An 18,252-nucleotide genomic window follows, 5' to 3' on the forward strand; every position below is an offset into this window, starting at 1 on the left:
TGGTACATCGGTGCTTCATTTCAGCCAGCTAAAATCAGTTCCCAGGTGGTCTGGATTTCGTAACCCTTCCTTAATTATTAAGAATCTGTCATCCTTTTTCTTTTCAGTGCTGCAATAAGTCACAAGAAAACTGCTTGCATAACCACCATGCAGGAAGCTACATTATGCTCCAAAGTTTCTGGCTATACATCTCGGATGGCAAAACCCGAACTGGTTTTAATGCAAGCAAAATCAATAAATATTAACCTTTCCTGACACTTCCTACACTGATACTTTATCAGCTCCTGTCAACTTATACAATAAAAAGCCTGTGATACATTGCATTTTTTAAAACTAAGAATCAATGATTGATTAGATAATCAATGTAGATTAGCAAAGATTCAATATTAATTACATTTTTTTTAAAAAAGGCATGCAAGAAGAATTTCAGCTGCATGATGGAACTGTCCCAGTGTTGTGACATTAATCAAGTCTCCCATTTTAACATTAATATTTCAGGATTAAATTTAAAGTTACAGAAAGACACCCATACATGGGGGAAAATGTTACAAGCCACATACAGTCTGGAATTTTGCCAGTGTCTTTTAAGTAGGTTAATGCAGAGCTACATTAGTTTTCCCTGTTACAACAGTGACTACACTTTAAAAGTAAATGTCATAGGCTGAAACCACTTTAGGAGCACCTGAGGTCATGAAAGGTGTTAAGCAGATGAAAGTTATTTCTTTAAGTGCAGGGTAATGATACATTGAGAGTTCAGCGGGCCTCGTAATTCAGCACATCCTGAAAATGTTATCAATGGGAAACATCTTATGCTGTACAACATATACAAAAGATAATGATCAATCCAATGGCCACATCAGGCAGTTTCTTGTAACATGGAAACGTAGTGGTAACAATCGATGTAGCACTGTGGTATGGAGATTTTGCCCATTATTTACCCCCACCCCATCAGTCAGGGTGGGGGTAAAATTACCTAGGTGGGCTTGCTGCTGTCTACCCTCCCAACATGATCTAGCTGCAATTTTACTGGGAGCTTGTGAGGCTTAGGGCAGCTCACCTCCCCACGCCCTATTTGAAGCCCTTAAGTGGTCAATTAATGGTCGCGGGTGGTAGAAAGCCAGGGACAAGTGACAGCAGGGGGTGGGAGATGAATGAGGTTGATGGGGTTGCTGGGAATCACTGCAGCCTACCCTACCCAGGATTCGGGTGGGAAAGTGGGAGGTGCTTCCCTCATGGGCCCTGCTTTTACAACCCAACGGCCCCCCCACAGAGCCTCCCCTCCAGCCCCCACTTTGAAACCCGTGCACCTACCTGGCTCTGGGGCTCCCAGCACTTATTACACCCACCGGGCTGCATGTTGTCCCTGCAGCGACCACTCGTCTTGTAGCTGCTGCTGGAACTACGGAGCGGCCAGCTAATCAGGAACATAGGAATTAGGAGCAGAAATAGGCCATTCAGCCCCTCGAGCCTGCTCCGCCATTCAATCAGATCCTGGCTGATCTCTTCCTGGTCTCAAATCCACCTCCCCACTGTTCTCCACATCCCTACAACGCATTTCTTAAAATTGAGAAATATGTCTATGACCTCCTTGAAACCATTCAATGATTTAGATTCCACCACACTATGGGACAGCGAATTCCACAAATTCACCACCCTCTGTGAGACATAGGGCGCAATTCTCCGCACTCACGACGGTGCGGAGAATAGCGGGGGTCGTAAATTTTTACGGCCACGCTAGTCTGACGCCCTCCCGCTATTCTCCCCCCCCCCACCACGCCCGCCTCCTGACACGAATCGCTGCCGCCGTTTTTTTACGGCGAGCAGCGATTCTCAGCTGGCCGATGGGCCGAAGTCCAAGCCCTTTACGACCGTTTTTAGGAACGTCAAACACACCTGGGTCTGACCGTTTGTAAAAACGGCCGTAAAGTTGGGATCTTGGCAACCATGGCACCGATTGGCACAGCAGTACCACGGCCGTGCCAAGGGTGCCATGGGCCCGCGATCGGTGGGCACCAATCGCGGGCAGCGGGTACTTACCCCGCGCACTCTTTGTCCTTCCGCCGCCCCGCTGTATCCATTCGCGGGGCGGCTGAGGGGCATCCCGGCCCGCGCATGCGCGGGTTTTGTGCAAATGCGCGATGACGTCATCCGCGCATGTGCGGGTTGGAGTCTTCCAATCCGCGCATGCACGGCTGACGTCATGTGACGCGTCAGCCGTCGCAAACTCTGGCAAGCGGGCTTAACGAAATTCGTTAAGCCCGCGATGCCGGAGTTCACGGCAGCGGCATGCTAGCCCCGACCGGGGACCAGAATCGGTTCCCGGTCGGGGGGGGGCGGAGGCTGGCGTCAAACCCGCCCGTTTTTGACGCCAGCCTTACGATTTCTCCCGGTTTGGGAGAATCACGCCCAACGTTCCTCCTCATCCACATCACTCTACCACACTGACTTTCTGCGATTAATGAACAAAGGCACCCAGATCCCTCTACCCAGATGCATTTTGAATCTGTTTTCCATTTTGATAATAATTTGTCTCTCTACTTTTTTGGTCAAAATGGATAACTGCACACCTATCCGTATTAAACTCCATCTGCCACACTTTGGCCCAATCTCCTCGCAAATCAGATTGGCCAGCGGCTCTCTGAAGAGGAACTTTTCCTGAGTGAGGGACAGAAGTCCCACCTCCAGCCAGTTAATGCTCGAGCATTAAATGATTGTCAGACTGGTGACATCAGCGGGAATACGGTCCTCGCCAACTTTATCATTCATCGTAAAAATTCTGCCCGTGGTAAATTCTTGTGAAATATGGCAGCAGAATTGACTAGTCCCTTCCAGGAAAAAATGCAGCTGCAATTGTGTCACATGCCCCAGACTCCAATGACTTAGGTACAAAACGACTGAACAAATTTTTACAGCAAATAACATGTCTTTATATATTAACAAGGGCCTGATTTTAATCCACTCAAAACCCGCTCACTTGCATAGAGTTAAAATTGGGCCCTTAAACTCATTTAAATGTACTACTTTCACCACATTTTCAACATAAGTGAATGTGGTAGCATACTTCACCAGAAAAGGTCGCTGCTCAATTAACTTTGGGTTATGAAGATTTCATTTCACTTACCAATTCAGAACAATCCTGGTGATGTTAATCTGTTACAGCTTGAAAGGTACTGAGGGGTACTGCGCATCAGGAAAGGCTGAACAGCTGGTGCTCTTTACTCCAGCAAAGAGAAGATGGAGAGGGTGACCTGATAGAGGGTTTTACGATTATTGATGGGTAGGTTTGATAGAGTTGGTGTAGAGAAGGTGGACAGTAGTTAAAGAGGCCACAGGGGTTTTTCCAAAGGAAACCATGGGCCGCCACTTTTAGGGAAGAGCCACCGATTTAAGTGCCACCCAGGCAGTTAACTGGACCAACGACCCGGTGGGAGGAGGAGATTCCCTCCCCCGAGTTTCCACTCCTGAAACCCGAGGCTGGCAGCTCTCTTGAACAGTGGCGCCATCAGGGATCCAGTGGCTGCCACCGGTACTGTGCCAGCCACGGTCCAGGATTGTCATGGACCCAGGCACACATGAACGATGGCTGGAGTGGGGTGGTAGGGTGGCAAGCAGGTTGGCAACAAGGGCAGAGGGGTGGCTCATGGCAGCCCCACCACTTGCCTGATGTGAGGTACGTCGAACAGACACTGGCTACCTTTGAATGAGGGACCCACACCCCTGCCAGGTGTCTAAAAGTAACACCGCGTAGGTTTGCTGGTCATGCTCCTCACTGTCTTAATATCAGCTGCAGCAGGAAGGAGCCCTTGTCTGGGCATTAATTTCCCAGTTAAAGATCTTCCGTTTCGCCGTGGGGCAAAGAGGCCGCCAACAAGCCTTCCTGCCTTGGACTTAATTGGAGCAGAGGCGGAAAGTGCGGGTCCCACCCGTACCCTCCCACCTGATTAAATTACCTCCTTACCGACATACCCGCCACGGAGGAGGGAGAAGCATTAAATTCTGCCCGACAGTTAAACTTCTGTGGGAGACCAGAATTCGGGGCCATAAATAGAAGACAGTCACTGAAAAATACAATAAAGAATTGAAGAGAAATTTCCTTACCCAGAGACCACCTAGAACAAGGAACTACCACAAGCAGCAGTTGAGGTGAATATGCGAGTTTCAGGGAGAAGTAGATAGAGATGAGCGAGAAAGGAATCTAAAGGTTATGCTGACGGGGTGAGATGACAAGGAACCAGAGGAGAATTGTGCGCAGCATTAGCATTGCTATGGAGTTATTGAGCCAAATGACCTGTTAATTTATCAAATGGTACCCCAGCTGTCAATATGGATTTGCAAATACTGTACCTTTCGGCACCATTGCAGTGTATTTCAAATTTATTAAAATTGCAAGTAGGAAAAGGGGTTTGCAACGTTGTGACTTTTTCACATCAAGTACACGTTTCTTTTGCTGCTAACTTTCTTACCTGTAGAATTTCCATCATCAACGTTGTTAGAAAAGGTGTGGGAAAGCGTGGGATATAAAAACTGATTGTAAGTCTACCCAGCGAGATATACACTCTGATTTTTGTGGATTTAAACAGTATTCTTTCAGCAACTCTGCAGCTTTACACATACTCACTACAAACAGAAAAACAAGCAGACGGCACAACAATAGTGTTCCTTTCTGTTTCCCGAGAGTTCAAACCTTTTTTTCAGGTGCATACTTTATTTAAGGCACACATTATAAACCCTGTGATTTTTCTTGACAGATGTGCGCAGCAAGCTGTCAATCATACTTGATAGTCAGGAAGAAAACTACATTTTCAAGTGTGGAGAAACTAACCTGTGTGAAGTGACATCGTCGCCAGTAACTAATAAAGCTTTTTGGTTAAATATTTGCTACAAATGGGAGGACAATATATAAAGGGGAAAGACATCACATCACAAAACAGGAACAGAAGTAGGCCACATGGTCCATCGGCTTTCAGTAAGATCCCTACTGAATTTTATCAACTACAGTCTTCCCCCTCTATCCGCTTATTTAGCGTTCTCGGTCTTGAATACACTCATTGACTGAGCATAACCCTCTGGGGTAGAGAATTTCAAATATACACAACCCTCTGATCTGAAGGAATTTCTCCTCATCCCAGTCCACAATGGACCACTCTTTATCCTGGGACCAGGGGTGAAATTCTGCCATTTTGAAAATAGGTGCCGTGGAGCCGGGGGGGGGGGTGTGTGTGTGTGTGTGTGTGTGTGTGTATATGGGAGTGTTTCCCGCTGCAATGGCTGACGAGCAAGCGTGCCAAATCGTCCGGCCCCGACCTCATTCATTATGCACCTGGGTGTTTTACACTGTATCCAGTGGCGGGCAGGCCTGGATGACAAGTAGTCTGCTGACGTGTCCAGGCACCATACTGAAAAGGTGCCCAACATCACTGGCCCTCCATTAAAGAAAGAAGGTGGACCACCTGAAAATGACAATAGATCTCTGGGGGAACTTGGAGGCTGGAAGGAAGAGCTCCTGAGAATGAAGATGAATCTCCAGGAACATTCTGAACCAAAGCCCCACATAGTTGCAGCAAGACTTCCTTACTTTTATACTTCAACCCTCTTACATACAACAAACCATTTGTCTTAATTGATTACTGTACTTCCATGTTAACTTTCGTGATTCGTGTACAAGGACCCCTAAATCCCTCTGAATATCAACACTTATTCAATTTTTATCCCCCAAAACTTCTGCTTTCTCGTTCTTCCTAATAATCTGGATAATTTATATTATAATCCCCACATTATATTCCATCTGCCTTCTCCTTGCCCAATCACGTAACTGGTCTCTATCATTTTGCGTGCCCTTTTTCTGCTCCTCACAACTTACTTTCTTTTTCTGAGAAATTTAGAGTACCCAATTATTTTTTTCCAATTAAGGGGCAATTTAGCGTGGCCAATCCACCCACCCTGCACATCTTTTTGGGTTGTGGGGGTGAGACCCACACAGACACAGGGAGAATGTGCAAACTCCACACGGACAGTGACCCGGAGCCGGGATCGAACCGCCGTCCTCGGCGCCGTGAAGCAGCAGTGCTAACTACTGCGCGACCGTGCCACCCCTCACAATTTACTTTCTGACCTAGCATTGTATCATCAGGAATTTTGGATATCGGTCCCCTCATTTAAGCCATTCATAAAGATTGTAAATTACCGCGACTTCATCACTGATTCTGCCAACGCTCCATTAATGACCACTCACTGGGCTAAATCGCTGGCTTTGAAAGCAGACCAAGGCAGGCCAGCAGCACGGTTCGATTCCCGTACCAGCCTCCCGAACAGGCGCGGAATGTGGCGACTAGGGGATTTTGACAGTAACTTCATTGAAGCCTACTCGTGACAATAAGCGATTTTCATTTTTTCATTTCATTCAATGCATTCGCCATTTCTGCAGTCACTTTTTTTAAAAATGGCAAGCTATTGGCCATCAAATCCAAGGATTGGACACTTTTAGTCCATTATTTTTTTCCAGTGTCACATGCCGCCCTGCTCACAACCCCCAAACTAATTATCTCGTCATTGTTTGATTTCTGTTTATGGGAGTTGGCCATGCAGAAATTGGCTGCCGCATTTTCCTATGTTACAACCCTCACTACACTTCAACTGTACTTCACTGACTGTAAAATGTTATGACATGCCTTGGGATAGAGATAGGCGCTGTACAAATGCAAGTTCTTACTTTACACCATTGTAATTTGCCTTCACTGTGGAGCAGTGGCTGGCTGCCAGCCCACACTTTTACCACAGTGACACAATTGATGCTCATTGTATAGAAAATCCTAGATAAGAATCCACATCCTCCCATGTGAGGATGCAAATTGGCGCTACAGTGCAACATGACGTTCTGTGTATCGATGCAATAAGACCTCAGTCATGTGACACAGGGAGGGTTCCTGGCCCCACCTATTGGATAATGGCCACTGGCAAATAGTAGTCTCCAAATTTTGGCTTTATACATATGGTACAGTAACATTGTAGGGACAAATCCAATCCAAATAAGAGCCTCAATTTATTATTCTTAATTTGTTATTTCCTGTGCAGTGACATTGGTTTCACGTAGCTGGGAAGCTGTGGGTGGGCACTGGCGCATGGCTTCACCCTGAAAATCACAGTGGATATTAGAAAGAGAGAATATTTGGAGCTCAAAAGTCTAACCTATCTCCTATTCGTCTTCTTTTTATCAAACATTATTTCTTAAATATTAATTTGCCTGTTCTGTAAAATGTAAACCTGTTTTGTAAAAATGTAAACATTTTAAACTCTAAACCTCCAAGCTGTTTCAGTCATTTGGGAAGAAAAACTCTTCCAAGAATTAGCTTATTTATTCCTTTGTGTAAAAAATAATGGTTAGTTTATTGCTCACTTATATTAAATACATCACATTGCAATAAGATGACTAAACTCTTCTGTAAGTGAAGCCAATATTATTTCGTTGTCACAATAATATATAAAAATGTAAACTAGGAAGAGGAAACCATGCAGGAATTACATTGGTCCAGAACATTCACGGCAACTCAACATTTCTGGATCGTGTAGCATTCGGCCAGGTTTGGCAGATTGGCACCCAAGGGGTATACAGGAAGTCCGCTGGAACCATTGAATAAATTCAAGGACTCGACATTAAATGAAGGCCTAACTCGCCAACAGTGAGATCATGAATACCCCGATATGTTGCATGCATGTCAACTGTGCAGGGTTGCCAACTTTCCAGGGTTGTCCTGGAGTGTACAGGAAGGGAAAGACAACTTCCTGGGCGCTGAGGCAAACAAGTTTGGAAGAAGAGGTATATCACTGGAGAATTGTGGATGCGTGCAAATTTTATCCCTCTCCCATTTCCTTTGAACATCTTTGGTTATTAGCTGTAAACATATTGCAAAGAAGAAAGGACAAAGGCACTTTCACTGGTCTGGGGCAGTTGCAGGAGGGAGGGGTCACATCCTGAAAACCTCCAGGAAGAACATGTCCAATCAGAGTTGGCAACCCTAGGGCGGCACGAGGTGCAGTGGCTAGCACTGGGGCTACGGCACTGAGGACCCGGCTTCGAATCCCGGCCCTGGTCACTGTCCGTGTGGAGTTTGCACATTCTTCCCGTGTTTGCCTGAGTTTTCGCCCCCACAACCCAAAGATGTGCCGCTTAGGTGGATTGGCCATGCTAAATTGCCCCTTAATTGGAAAACAAATAATTAGGTACACTAAAAGTTAAAAAAAAAAGAGTTGGCAACCCTGTAATTGTGCATCATGGCCATGGGCAAACAGTCCAAGGAAGAAGGAGGATTTGAAGTCCAAATAAAGTGGAGTCTTACCTGCGTGTAGGTAAGCCAGGTCTGGATTCTCGATGTCTGGATGATACTCCTTGAGGTGGTTGCGGAATTCTAACGGGATATTGGTTCCATACTCACACTTTGGGCAGTTGTACATTTTCACTCCCTCGTGTTTGCCAGTGTGCAGGATATGCTTGCGGATGTTCTCAGCACAGTTCGACCTAATTGGTTTGTTCCAAAAAGAATATGTCATCACTTTTTTAAAAAATTGTAGCCTTAATGTTTTAATTCTTCACAGAAGATGTATGCCTTCTAGATGATTCAGCATCTATAATCTTTAACAAAAACAGTCTATTAAAATGCAAGTCGAAACTGCTGCAATTTAAACAAGAGAGACAGATCCAATAGGAAGTGAGGTGCAAGATCTGAAGCTTAAAGAGGGAGGGCAATTATTATACTTAAGTCACCTAAATATCCATCATGTTGACTATGAGGCTACTGCAACTATTAGGCCTGATTAGGTTTGCATATATAGTTTAGAACCTGAAAGCCTGATAAAAGATGCCGTTACAGAGGGAACGCAACATTGGCAATGAAAGTAACAATTTACATGTCAACATATGTTTCAAGAAAAATCACAATGTAAAACTGTAAAAGGAATGTTTCTTTTTTAATAAAATGAATGAAAAGTAAGAAGTGATTGAATATTTTAACATTGTTCTGCTTTAACCATATATTCCCATTTTATCCTCTCACAGTCACTAATTTTCCTGTATCCAAAATGTTATGATGGTGTGTGTCCTGAACCCTTGTGTTGTGACTGCACGATCCTACCCTTTCTCAGACACCGAATAACCTCCTTAACATCTGACCCTCCACCTAGTGGCTTAGCTGGAAACTATCCAATCAAAGGAAGCAACTTGACGGGTCAGGCACTCCCGAGACGCGACCTTCTGCACCTGAAGTCACAAGCACTTGGCCCTTTGGTCTACTGTGACCATTTCGAGCTGTTAATTCGTCAACATGCTATGTTGGAACGCCACGCTTAACTTCAGACCTAAGGCCAGGTTAAACAAGTTCAGCAAGGCACATAAGTTTTTCAAGACCAATTTTGTTGAAAAAGAACAATTTATTTCAGTATTTTAAAAGCAAGTAACCAAATATTGCATGTTCGAATATTCAAGGATAAACCTTCAGCTTAAACTAAACTGCCTGAGCCCACAATGGCACTGCTGTTCCCTTCTAGATCTGGAGCTATACAGCAAAACGTAAAGTCAAAAATGAATAACATACATACGTCGTAACATATTGATAATGTTCTTTTCTAGTATTCACACACAAGATAGGTATTTTATTGCATCTCTGGAGCAATCCTGTATGAAGTTGATCAAATTGTATTGCTATGTTTCTAACTTTTTTATGTTCTTTCTTCATTTTGTCTTTCAGATCTGTAAGTAACCAGCCCTTGGGTTAGAAAAACCTAATGCCAGATACCTGCCCTTAAACATTAGGGTATGGTGATGTAAACTTGCAGCTATCTCTACTGTGGAAGATATTAGTGGCTTTCCTATGCTGTTTTCCTGGACATTTCTTTCAGTCATGCAAGAACAGATGCCTAGGCCTACCAATCCAATCTCAACCACTCCACCCCTGCCAATGTTCTGTTTCCTCCCTCCTGCTGAATCAGCGAAGGCTCTCAAAGACGTATGAGGCAGAAAGATAGCTTGTGGCCAAGAAATTCACCGAACCATGCACAACAATGCACAGAGAGATCTTCTGATCCAGTTGCCAGCGGATCAATTTTTGTTGCTGCTGTGCCGCCATTCTCCCTCATTAGCAGAGCCAAGAACTTGTAGCAACAGCACCGTTGGTGTTTGGCAGTAGATTCGCCCATGCTGTGCATCAAGCTCTTTTGCTAGCTGCGATGTAGGCGGCAGCAACCAGAGAGGTGGTAAAGAACAAAGACCACCAGAAATTGTCATGGGAGTGGCCCTTTAAAAAATATTTTTGTCTTATCACATGGCTTCAGTGATGTCGTTATGTGGGTGGAGCTGGGGTGTGGCTCTGGGAGCTGTTTTTGGTTTTGCTTTCATTTTTGATTTGACCGCTGTGGACTCGGGGAGAAAGAAGTGTTTTGTTCCTGTCTCTCTATTTCCATTTTAAATATCTGCTCCAGTAAAAAAAACATTGATTGTAGCTACCTGCTGTTTTGGTAACTTTGGTTGCTTTCCGGAAGGGTTTAAAGCTGCTGGTGAGACGGGGTCAGAATCTCAGAAAAAGACAGTCTCATTCAAGTGTGAATGCAGAGTGCTGGGCCATGTCCTTGAAAAGGGGTTTTTGGTTTATGGGATTTTGTTTTTGAATTGGAACAGTTAAGGGGAATTCATTAAGTGTTATACATAGATTACTGTAGCTGTGGGGTATGTTTATGTTTGTAATTGATAAAAATTCTTGCTGTTTGGTTACATAAATGTTAACTAAGTTCTTAGAATAAAACTTGTTTGATTAAAGTATCTGGGAAGACTGTTGATTATCACCTGAAGGGTAGGCTCTTGTGCTCACCCTAGCCAAATTCAACATAAAAAGTTATAGGTCAGGTCAACTCCATAATATACTTTGGAGTTTCTAAACCCTGGCCCATAACAAAATGAAAAACAGAATTTATTAAAGCGTGCTGTTTTTCATGTGCAGTGCCCATGTATTTGTACACTGCTCCCTATGTCCTAACTTGCACCAAGTTTTGTTCTCCTGTGTTTGCTGACCCATACCGGCTCCCATTTGTAGCCACCGAAGTTGGCCACTGCCCGACATAAAATGGAGAATTGAAATGCATGCAGGGAAAATTGTACAATGTCAGAAAGACAAGCAGGCTGCAGAATCTCTCTGTGTATTCTGTCTGCAGAGAAACCAGACAGCACTGAAACTAACAAGTTTGCATATTAATGAAGCGATCCCCGGGAACAATGGATACAACGATTAGCTACAATTGGGACATTCTATAGAAGGTCAGACTTCCCGGCGCCAACAGGAGTCTGAAACAATAAGTTACAAACAGCCCCAAGAACCGCCCAGCGATCGGGAAACAGCCCCAGTATTGGGGAATTCAAACCAATCGATTGGTATGAGGTCCAATCGATTGCAAGCAGGTACAGGGTCCGCCCAGATGGGCGCGAAGCCCCTGTGACCTATAAAAGTCAGGTCCCAAGTCCAGCTCCCTCTCTTAGCCGGCCCTCCCACCTTAGCAGCTCTCGAAGAACTTGACCGTGAGAAGGAGAGGCCTGGCCAATTGCTGCACCACCAAGTAAGTGTCATACAATGCACGCTACGAGAGTAGACACTCCTGACCCCTTAGCCCATACCAACTGGGAAGCCTGCAGTCTCAGGACAGAACAAGAGGCCATTGTTCCCTGATCCAGTGTGTTCCCTTATCGAAGATACGTATTGGCTTATAGTGGTAGGAATAGTTTAGTCCGTTAGTATTAGTTGCATGAGTATCGATTTACTGTGTAATAATAAATGTGTTTGATTGAACCTTACTAACTGGTGTATTGAGTTATTGATCTGAACTTGAACTTCGTGGCGGTATCATAAGGATACCTGGCGACTCTAGATCTAAGGAATAAAACAGAGCCAATTGAGTGTTAAGCACACTCAGTAAAATGAGCAACACATTCCAATTACGTCCAATTTTATATTCCTTATCCTTGTTTTCAAGTCCCTCTCTATCTCTTGTTCCTCTCTATCTCTGCCACCTCCTCCAGCTCTACAGGCCATTGAGATCTCTGTGCTCCTCCAATCCTGGCCATCTTGTGTGTCCGCAATTGCAATCACTTCACCGTTGGTGGCCATGCTTTCAGCTTCCTTGGTCCTAAATTTTGGAATTCCGTCCCTAAACCTTTCCACCTCTGGACCTCACTTCTGGGCAGCACAGTAGCATTGTGGATAGCATAATTGCTTCACAGCTCCAGGGTCCCAGGTTCGATTCCGGCTTGGGTCACTGTCTGTGCGGAGTCTGCACATCCTCCCCGTGTGTGCGTGGGTTTCCTCCGGGTGCTCCGGTTTCCTCCCACAGTCCAAAGATGTGCAGGTTAGGTGGATTGGTCATGATAAATTGCCCTTAGTGTCCAAAATTGCCCTTAGTGTTGGGTGGGGTTACTGGGTTTTGGGGATAGGGTGGAGGTGTTGACCTGGGGTAGGGTGCTCTTTCCAAGAGCCGGTGCAGACTCGATGGGCCGAATGGCCTCCTTCTGCATTGTAAATTCTATGAAAAGATGTTTCTTAAAACCTGTTTCTTCAATTAAGCCTGTCCTGAAAGTGCTTTCTGAGGCTAGGTGGCAGAAATGTTATTTTGATACCGCTTTTGTTCAGAGCCTTGGGACGTTTTGCGGCGTTGAAGATGATACATGAATGCAAGTTGTTGTTATATCACAAAGGTAACTCATCCCTAGTAGTATGAAGTGTGAGCAGAGGATAAGAACTGGAGAATAATTTACAACTAATGTTGCTTAGTTACTGTAAGCATACTACGGACAATACTGTATTCTAATCACATAGAAGAGTGCTACATTTGATAGGGTTTGAGTGCTACAGTGAGAGTTTGGTGACTGAGGGAGTATAAGGGTTATTTAAAGTCTAGTATTTCTTTTATTTAGTTAATTAACTTAAAAGTTGCTGTTTGGTCTATAAGAAGGTGAATTTTGAATCAGCTTTAAACAAGGTTCTACTTGGACTTACTTGCAGCTGGAGCTTGTTAATTAGTTAATTGCATTAGGCCAGTTTTTAGAAGCTAGAGTCACAGTATAAATAGGGGCTAGATACAGTGCAGACTTTGTTTGCACTGAGTGCTGAGCTTGTGGCATTTGAGTGCTACAGTGAGAGTTTGGTGACTGAGGGAGTATAAGGGTTATTTAAAGTCTAGTATTTCTTTTATTTAGTTAATTAACTTAAAAGTTGCTGTTTGGTCTATAAGAAGGTGAATTTTGAATCAGCTTTAAACAAGGTTCTACTTGGACTTACTTGCAGCTGGAGCTTGTTAATTAGTTAATTGCATTAGGCCAGTTTTTAGAAGCTAGAGTCACAGTATAAATAGGGGCTAGATACAGTGCAGACTTTGTTTGCACTGAGTGCTGAGCTTGTGGCATTTGAGTGCTACAGTGAGAGTTTGGTGACTGAGGGAGTATAAGGGTTATTTAAAGTCTAGTATTTCTTTTATTTAGTTAATTAACTTAAAAGTTGCTGTTTGGTCTATAAGAAGGTGAATTTTGAATCAGCTTTAAACAAGGTTCTACTTGGACTTACTTGCAGCTGGAGCTTGTTAATTAGTTAATTGCATTAGGCCAGTTTTTAGAAGCTAGAGTCACAGTATAAATAGGGGCTAGATACAGTGCAGACTTTGTTTGCACTGAGTGCTGAGCTTGTGGCATTTGAGTGCTACAGTGAGAGTTTGGTGACTGAGGGAGTATAAGGGTTATTTAAAGTCTAGTATTTCTTTTATTTAGTTAATTAACTTAAAAGTTGCTGTTTGGTCTATAAGAAGGTGAATTTTGAATCAGCTTTAAACAAGGTTCTACTTGGACTTACTTGCAGCTGGAGCTTGTTAATTAGTTAATTGCATTAGGCCAGTTTTTAGAAGCTAGAGTCACAGTATAAATAGGGGCTAGATACAGTGCAGACTTGGTTTGCACTGAGTGCTGAGCTTGTGGCATTTGAGTGCTACAGTGAGAGTTTGGTGACTGAGGGAGTGCTGAGCTTGTGGCATTTGAGTGCTACAGTGAGAGTTTGGTGACTGAGGGAGTGCTGAGCTTGTGGCATTTGAGTGCTACAGTGAGAGTTTGGTGACTGAGGGAGTTAGGTGAGGAGGGAGTAAGGTACTCTTTTCATTTAATTTCCTATATTTATCAAAGAGCGTGAAGGGAACCAGGAGTTTAGAGTACAGCTGACTGGGAGCAGAGTCGGAGGGCGGAGGTCCAGTTGGTCCACAGGGCAGCTAATTCTGTAAAGTAAGAGGGGATGGAGGCTAGGGCAGTTGCATGCTCCTCCTGTAGGATGTGGGTGGTGAGGGATACCACTGGTGTCCCCGCTGACTATACCTGCGGGAAGTGCACCCAACTCCAGCTCCTCAGAGACCGTGTTAAGGTACTGGAGCTGGAGCTGGATGAACTTCGGATCATCCGGGAGGCAGAGGGGGTCATAGAGAAGAGTTACAGGGAGGTAGCCACACCAAAGGTACTGGACAAGAGTAGCTGGGTTACAGTCAGGGGAAAGAAAACTAACAGGCAGACAGTGCAGGGATCCCTCGTGGCCATTCCCCTTCAAAACAAGTATACCGTTTTGGATGCTGTTGGGGGGGATGACCTACCGGGGGAAGGCCCCAGCGGCCAGGTCTCTGGCACTGAGTCTGGCTCTGGGGCTCAGAAGGGAAGGGGGGAGCATAGAAAAGCAATAGTAATAGGAGATTCAATGGTTAGGGGAATAGATAGGAGATTCTGTGGTCGCGAGCGAGACTCCCGAAAGGTATGTTGCCTCCCGGGTGCCAGGGCCAGGGATGTCTCTGATCGTGTCTTCAGGATCCTGAAGGGGGAGGGTGAGCAGCCAGAAGTCGTGGTGCACATTGGTACCAACGATGTAGGTAGGAAAAAGGGTGTGGAGGTAATAAACAAGTTTAGGGAGTTAGGCTGGAAGTTAAGGGCCAGGACAGACAGAGTTGTCATCTCTGGTTTGTTGCCGGTGCCACGTGATAGCGAGGCTAGGAATAGGGAGAGAGTGCAGTTGAACACGTGGCTGCAGGAATGGTGTAGGGGGGAGGGCTTCAGGTATTTGGATAATTGGAGCGCATTCTGGGGAAGGTGGGACCTGTACAAGCAGGACGGGTTGCATCTGAACCAGAGGGGCACCAATATCCTGGGGGGGAGGTTTTCTAGTACTCTTCGGGAGGGTTTAAACTAATTTGGCAGGGGAATGGGAACCGGATCTGTAGTCCAGCAACTAAGGTAGACGATAGTCAGGACGCCAAAGCACGTAGTGATGCAGTGGGGAAGGTAACAATGACAAAGGAGAGTACTTGCAGGCAAGGAGATGGGTTGAAGTGTGTATACTTTAATGCAAGAAGCATCAGGAATAAGGTGGGTGAACTTAATGCATGGATCGGTACTTGGGACTACGATGTGGTGGCCATCACGGAAACTTGGATAGAAGAGGGGCAGAAATGGTTGTTGGAGGTCCCTGGTTATAGATGTTTCAACAAGATTAGGGAGGATGGTAAAAGAGGTGGGGGGGTGGCATTGTTAATTAGAGATAGTATAACAGCTGCAGAAAGGCAGTTCGAGGGGGATCTGCCTACTGAGGTAATATGGGTTGAAGTTAGAAATAGGAAAGGAGCAGTCACCTTGTTGGGAGTGTTCTATAGGCCCCCCAATAGCAGCAGAGATGTGGAGGAACAGATTGGGAAACAGATTCTGGAAAGGTGCAGAAGTCACAGGGTAGTAGTCATGGGCGACTTCAACTTCCCAAACATTGAGTGGAAACTCTTTAGATCAAATAGTTTGGATGGGGTAGTGTTTGTGCAGTGTGTCCAGGAAGCTTTTCTAACACAGTATGTAGATTGTCCGACCAGAGGGGAGGCCATATTGGATTTAGTACTTGGTAATGAACCAGGGCAGGTGATAGATTTGTTAGTGGGGGAGCATTTTGGAGGTAGTGACCACAATTCTGTGACTTTCACTTTAGTAATGGAGAGGGATAGGTGCGTGCAACAGGGCAAGGTTTATAATTGGGGGAAGGGTAAATACAATGCTGTCAGACAAGAATTGAAGTGCAGAAGTTGGGAACATAGGCTGTCAGGGAAGGACACAAGTGAAATGTGGAACTTGTTCAAGGATCAGGTACTGCGTGTCTTTGATATGTATGTCCCTGTCAGGCAGGGAAGAGATGGTCGAGTGAGGGAACCATGGTTGACAAGAGAGGTTGAATGTCTTGTTAAGAGGAAGAAGGAGACTTATGTAAGGCTGAAGAAACAAGGTTCAGACAGGGCGCTGGAGGGATACAAGATAGCCAGGAGGGAACTGAAGAAAGGGATTAGGAGAGCTAAGAGAGGGCATGAAAAATCTTTGGCGGGTAGGATCAAGGAAAACCCCAAGGCCTTTTACACATACGTGAGAAATATGAGAATGACTAGAGTGAGAGTAGGTCCGATTAAGGACAGTAGCGGGAGATTGTGTATTGAGTCTGAAGAGATAGGAGAGGTCTTGAACAAGTATTTTTCTTCAGTATTTACAAATGAGAGGGGCCATATTGTTGGAGAGGACAGCGTGAAGCAGACTGATAAGCTTGAGGAGATACTTGTCAGGAAGGAAGATGTGTTGCGCGTTTTGAAAAACTTGAGGATAGACAAGTCCCCCGGGCCTGACGGGATATATCCAAGGATTCTATGGGAAGCAAGAAATGAAATTGCAGAGCCGTTGGCAATGATCTTTTCGTCCTCGCTGTCAACAGGTGTGGTACCAGAGGATTGGAGAGTGGCGAATGTCGTGCCCCTGTTCAAAAAAGGGAATAGGGATAACCCTGGGAATTACAGGCCAGTTAGTCTTACTTCGGTGGTAGGCAAAGTAATGGAAAGGGTACTGAGGGATAGGATTTCTGAGCATCTGGAAAGGCATTGCTTGATTAGGGATAGTCAGCACGGATTTGTGAGGGGTAGGTCTTGCCTTACAAGTCTTATTGAATTCTTTGAGGAGGTGACCAAGCATGTGGATGAAGGTAAAGCAGTGGATGTAGTGTACATGGATTTTAGTAAGGCATTTGATAAGGTTCCCCATGGTAGGCTTATGCAGAAAGTAAGGAGGCATGGGATAGTGGGAAATTTGGCCAGTTGGATAACAAACTGGCTAACCGATAGAAGACAGAGAGTTGTGGTGGATGGCAAATATTCAGCCTGGAGCCCAGTTATCAGTGGCGTACCGCAGGGATCAGTTCTGGGTCCTCTGCTGTTTGTGATTTTCATTAACGACTTGGATGAGGGAGTGGAAGGGTGGGTCAGTAAATTTGCAGATGATACGAAGATTGGTGGAGTTGTGGATAGTGAGGAGGGCTGTTGTCGGCTTCAAAGAGACATAGATAGAATGCAGAGCTGGGCTGAGAAGTGGCAGATGGAGTTTAACCCTGACAAGTGTGAGGTTGTCCATTTTGGAAGGACAAATCTGAATGCGGAATACAGGGTTAATGGTAGGGTTCTTGGCAATGTGGAGGAGCAGAGAGATCTTGGGGTCTATGTTCATTGTTCTTTGAAAGTTGCCACTCAAGTGGATAGAGCTGTGAAGAAGGCCTATGGTGTGCTAGCGTTCATTAGCAGAGGGATTGAATTTAAGAGCCGTGAGGTGATGATGCAGCTGTACAAAACCTTGGTCAGGCCACATTTGGAGTACTGTGTGCAGTTCTGGTCACCTCATTTTAGGAAGGATGTGGAAGCTTTGGAAAAGGTGCAGAGGAGATTTACCAGGATGTTGCCTGGAATGGAGAGTAGGTCATACGAGGAAAGATTGAGGGTGCTGGGCCTTTTCTCATTGGAACGGAGAAGGATGAGGGGCGACTTGATAGAGGTTTATAAGATGATCAGGGGAATAGATAGAGTAGATAGTCAGAGACTTTTTCCCCGGGTGGAACACACCATTACAAGGGGACATAAATTTAAGATAAATGGTGGAAGATATAGAGGGGATGTCAGAGGTAGGTTCTTTACCCAGAGAGTAGTGGGGGCATGGAATGCACTGCCTGTGGTAGTAGTTGAGTCGGAAAATTTATGGACCTTCAAACGGCTATTGGATAGGTACTTGGATTAGGGTAGAATAAGGGAGTGTAGGTTAACTTCTTAAGGGCAGCACGGTAGCATTGTGGATAGCACAATTGCTTCACAGCTCCAGGGTCCCAAGTTCGATTTCGACTTGGGTCGCTGTCTGTGTGGAGTCTG

General features: G+C 45.1%; 1 protein-coding gene across 21 annotated transcripts in view; it reads right to left on the bottom strand.

The window, feature by feature from the left end:
• Positions 1-18,252, bottom strand: part of znf407 (zinc finger protein 407) — a 501,275-nt gene that overhangs the window by 123,077 nt on the left and 359,946 nt on the right. For all 21 annotated transcript variants that reach the window (XM_038810284.1, XM_038810297.1, XM_038810303.1 and 18 more), the window contains one exon: positions 8,334-8,512. In XM_038810284.1, the coding sequence (XP_038666212.1) occupies positions 8,334-8,512 (179 nt within the window). The remainder of the gene's footprint in view (positions 1-8,333; positions 8,513-18,252) is intronic.

Source organism: Scyliorhinus canicula, chromosome 10, assembly GCF_902713615.1.
Source record: "Scyliorhinus canicula chromosome 10, sScyCan1.1, whole genome shotgun sequence".
NCBI lineage: Eukaryota > Metazoa > Chordata > Chondrichthyes > Carcharhiniformes > Scyliorhinidae > Scyliorhinus > Scyliorhinus canicula.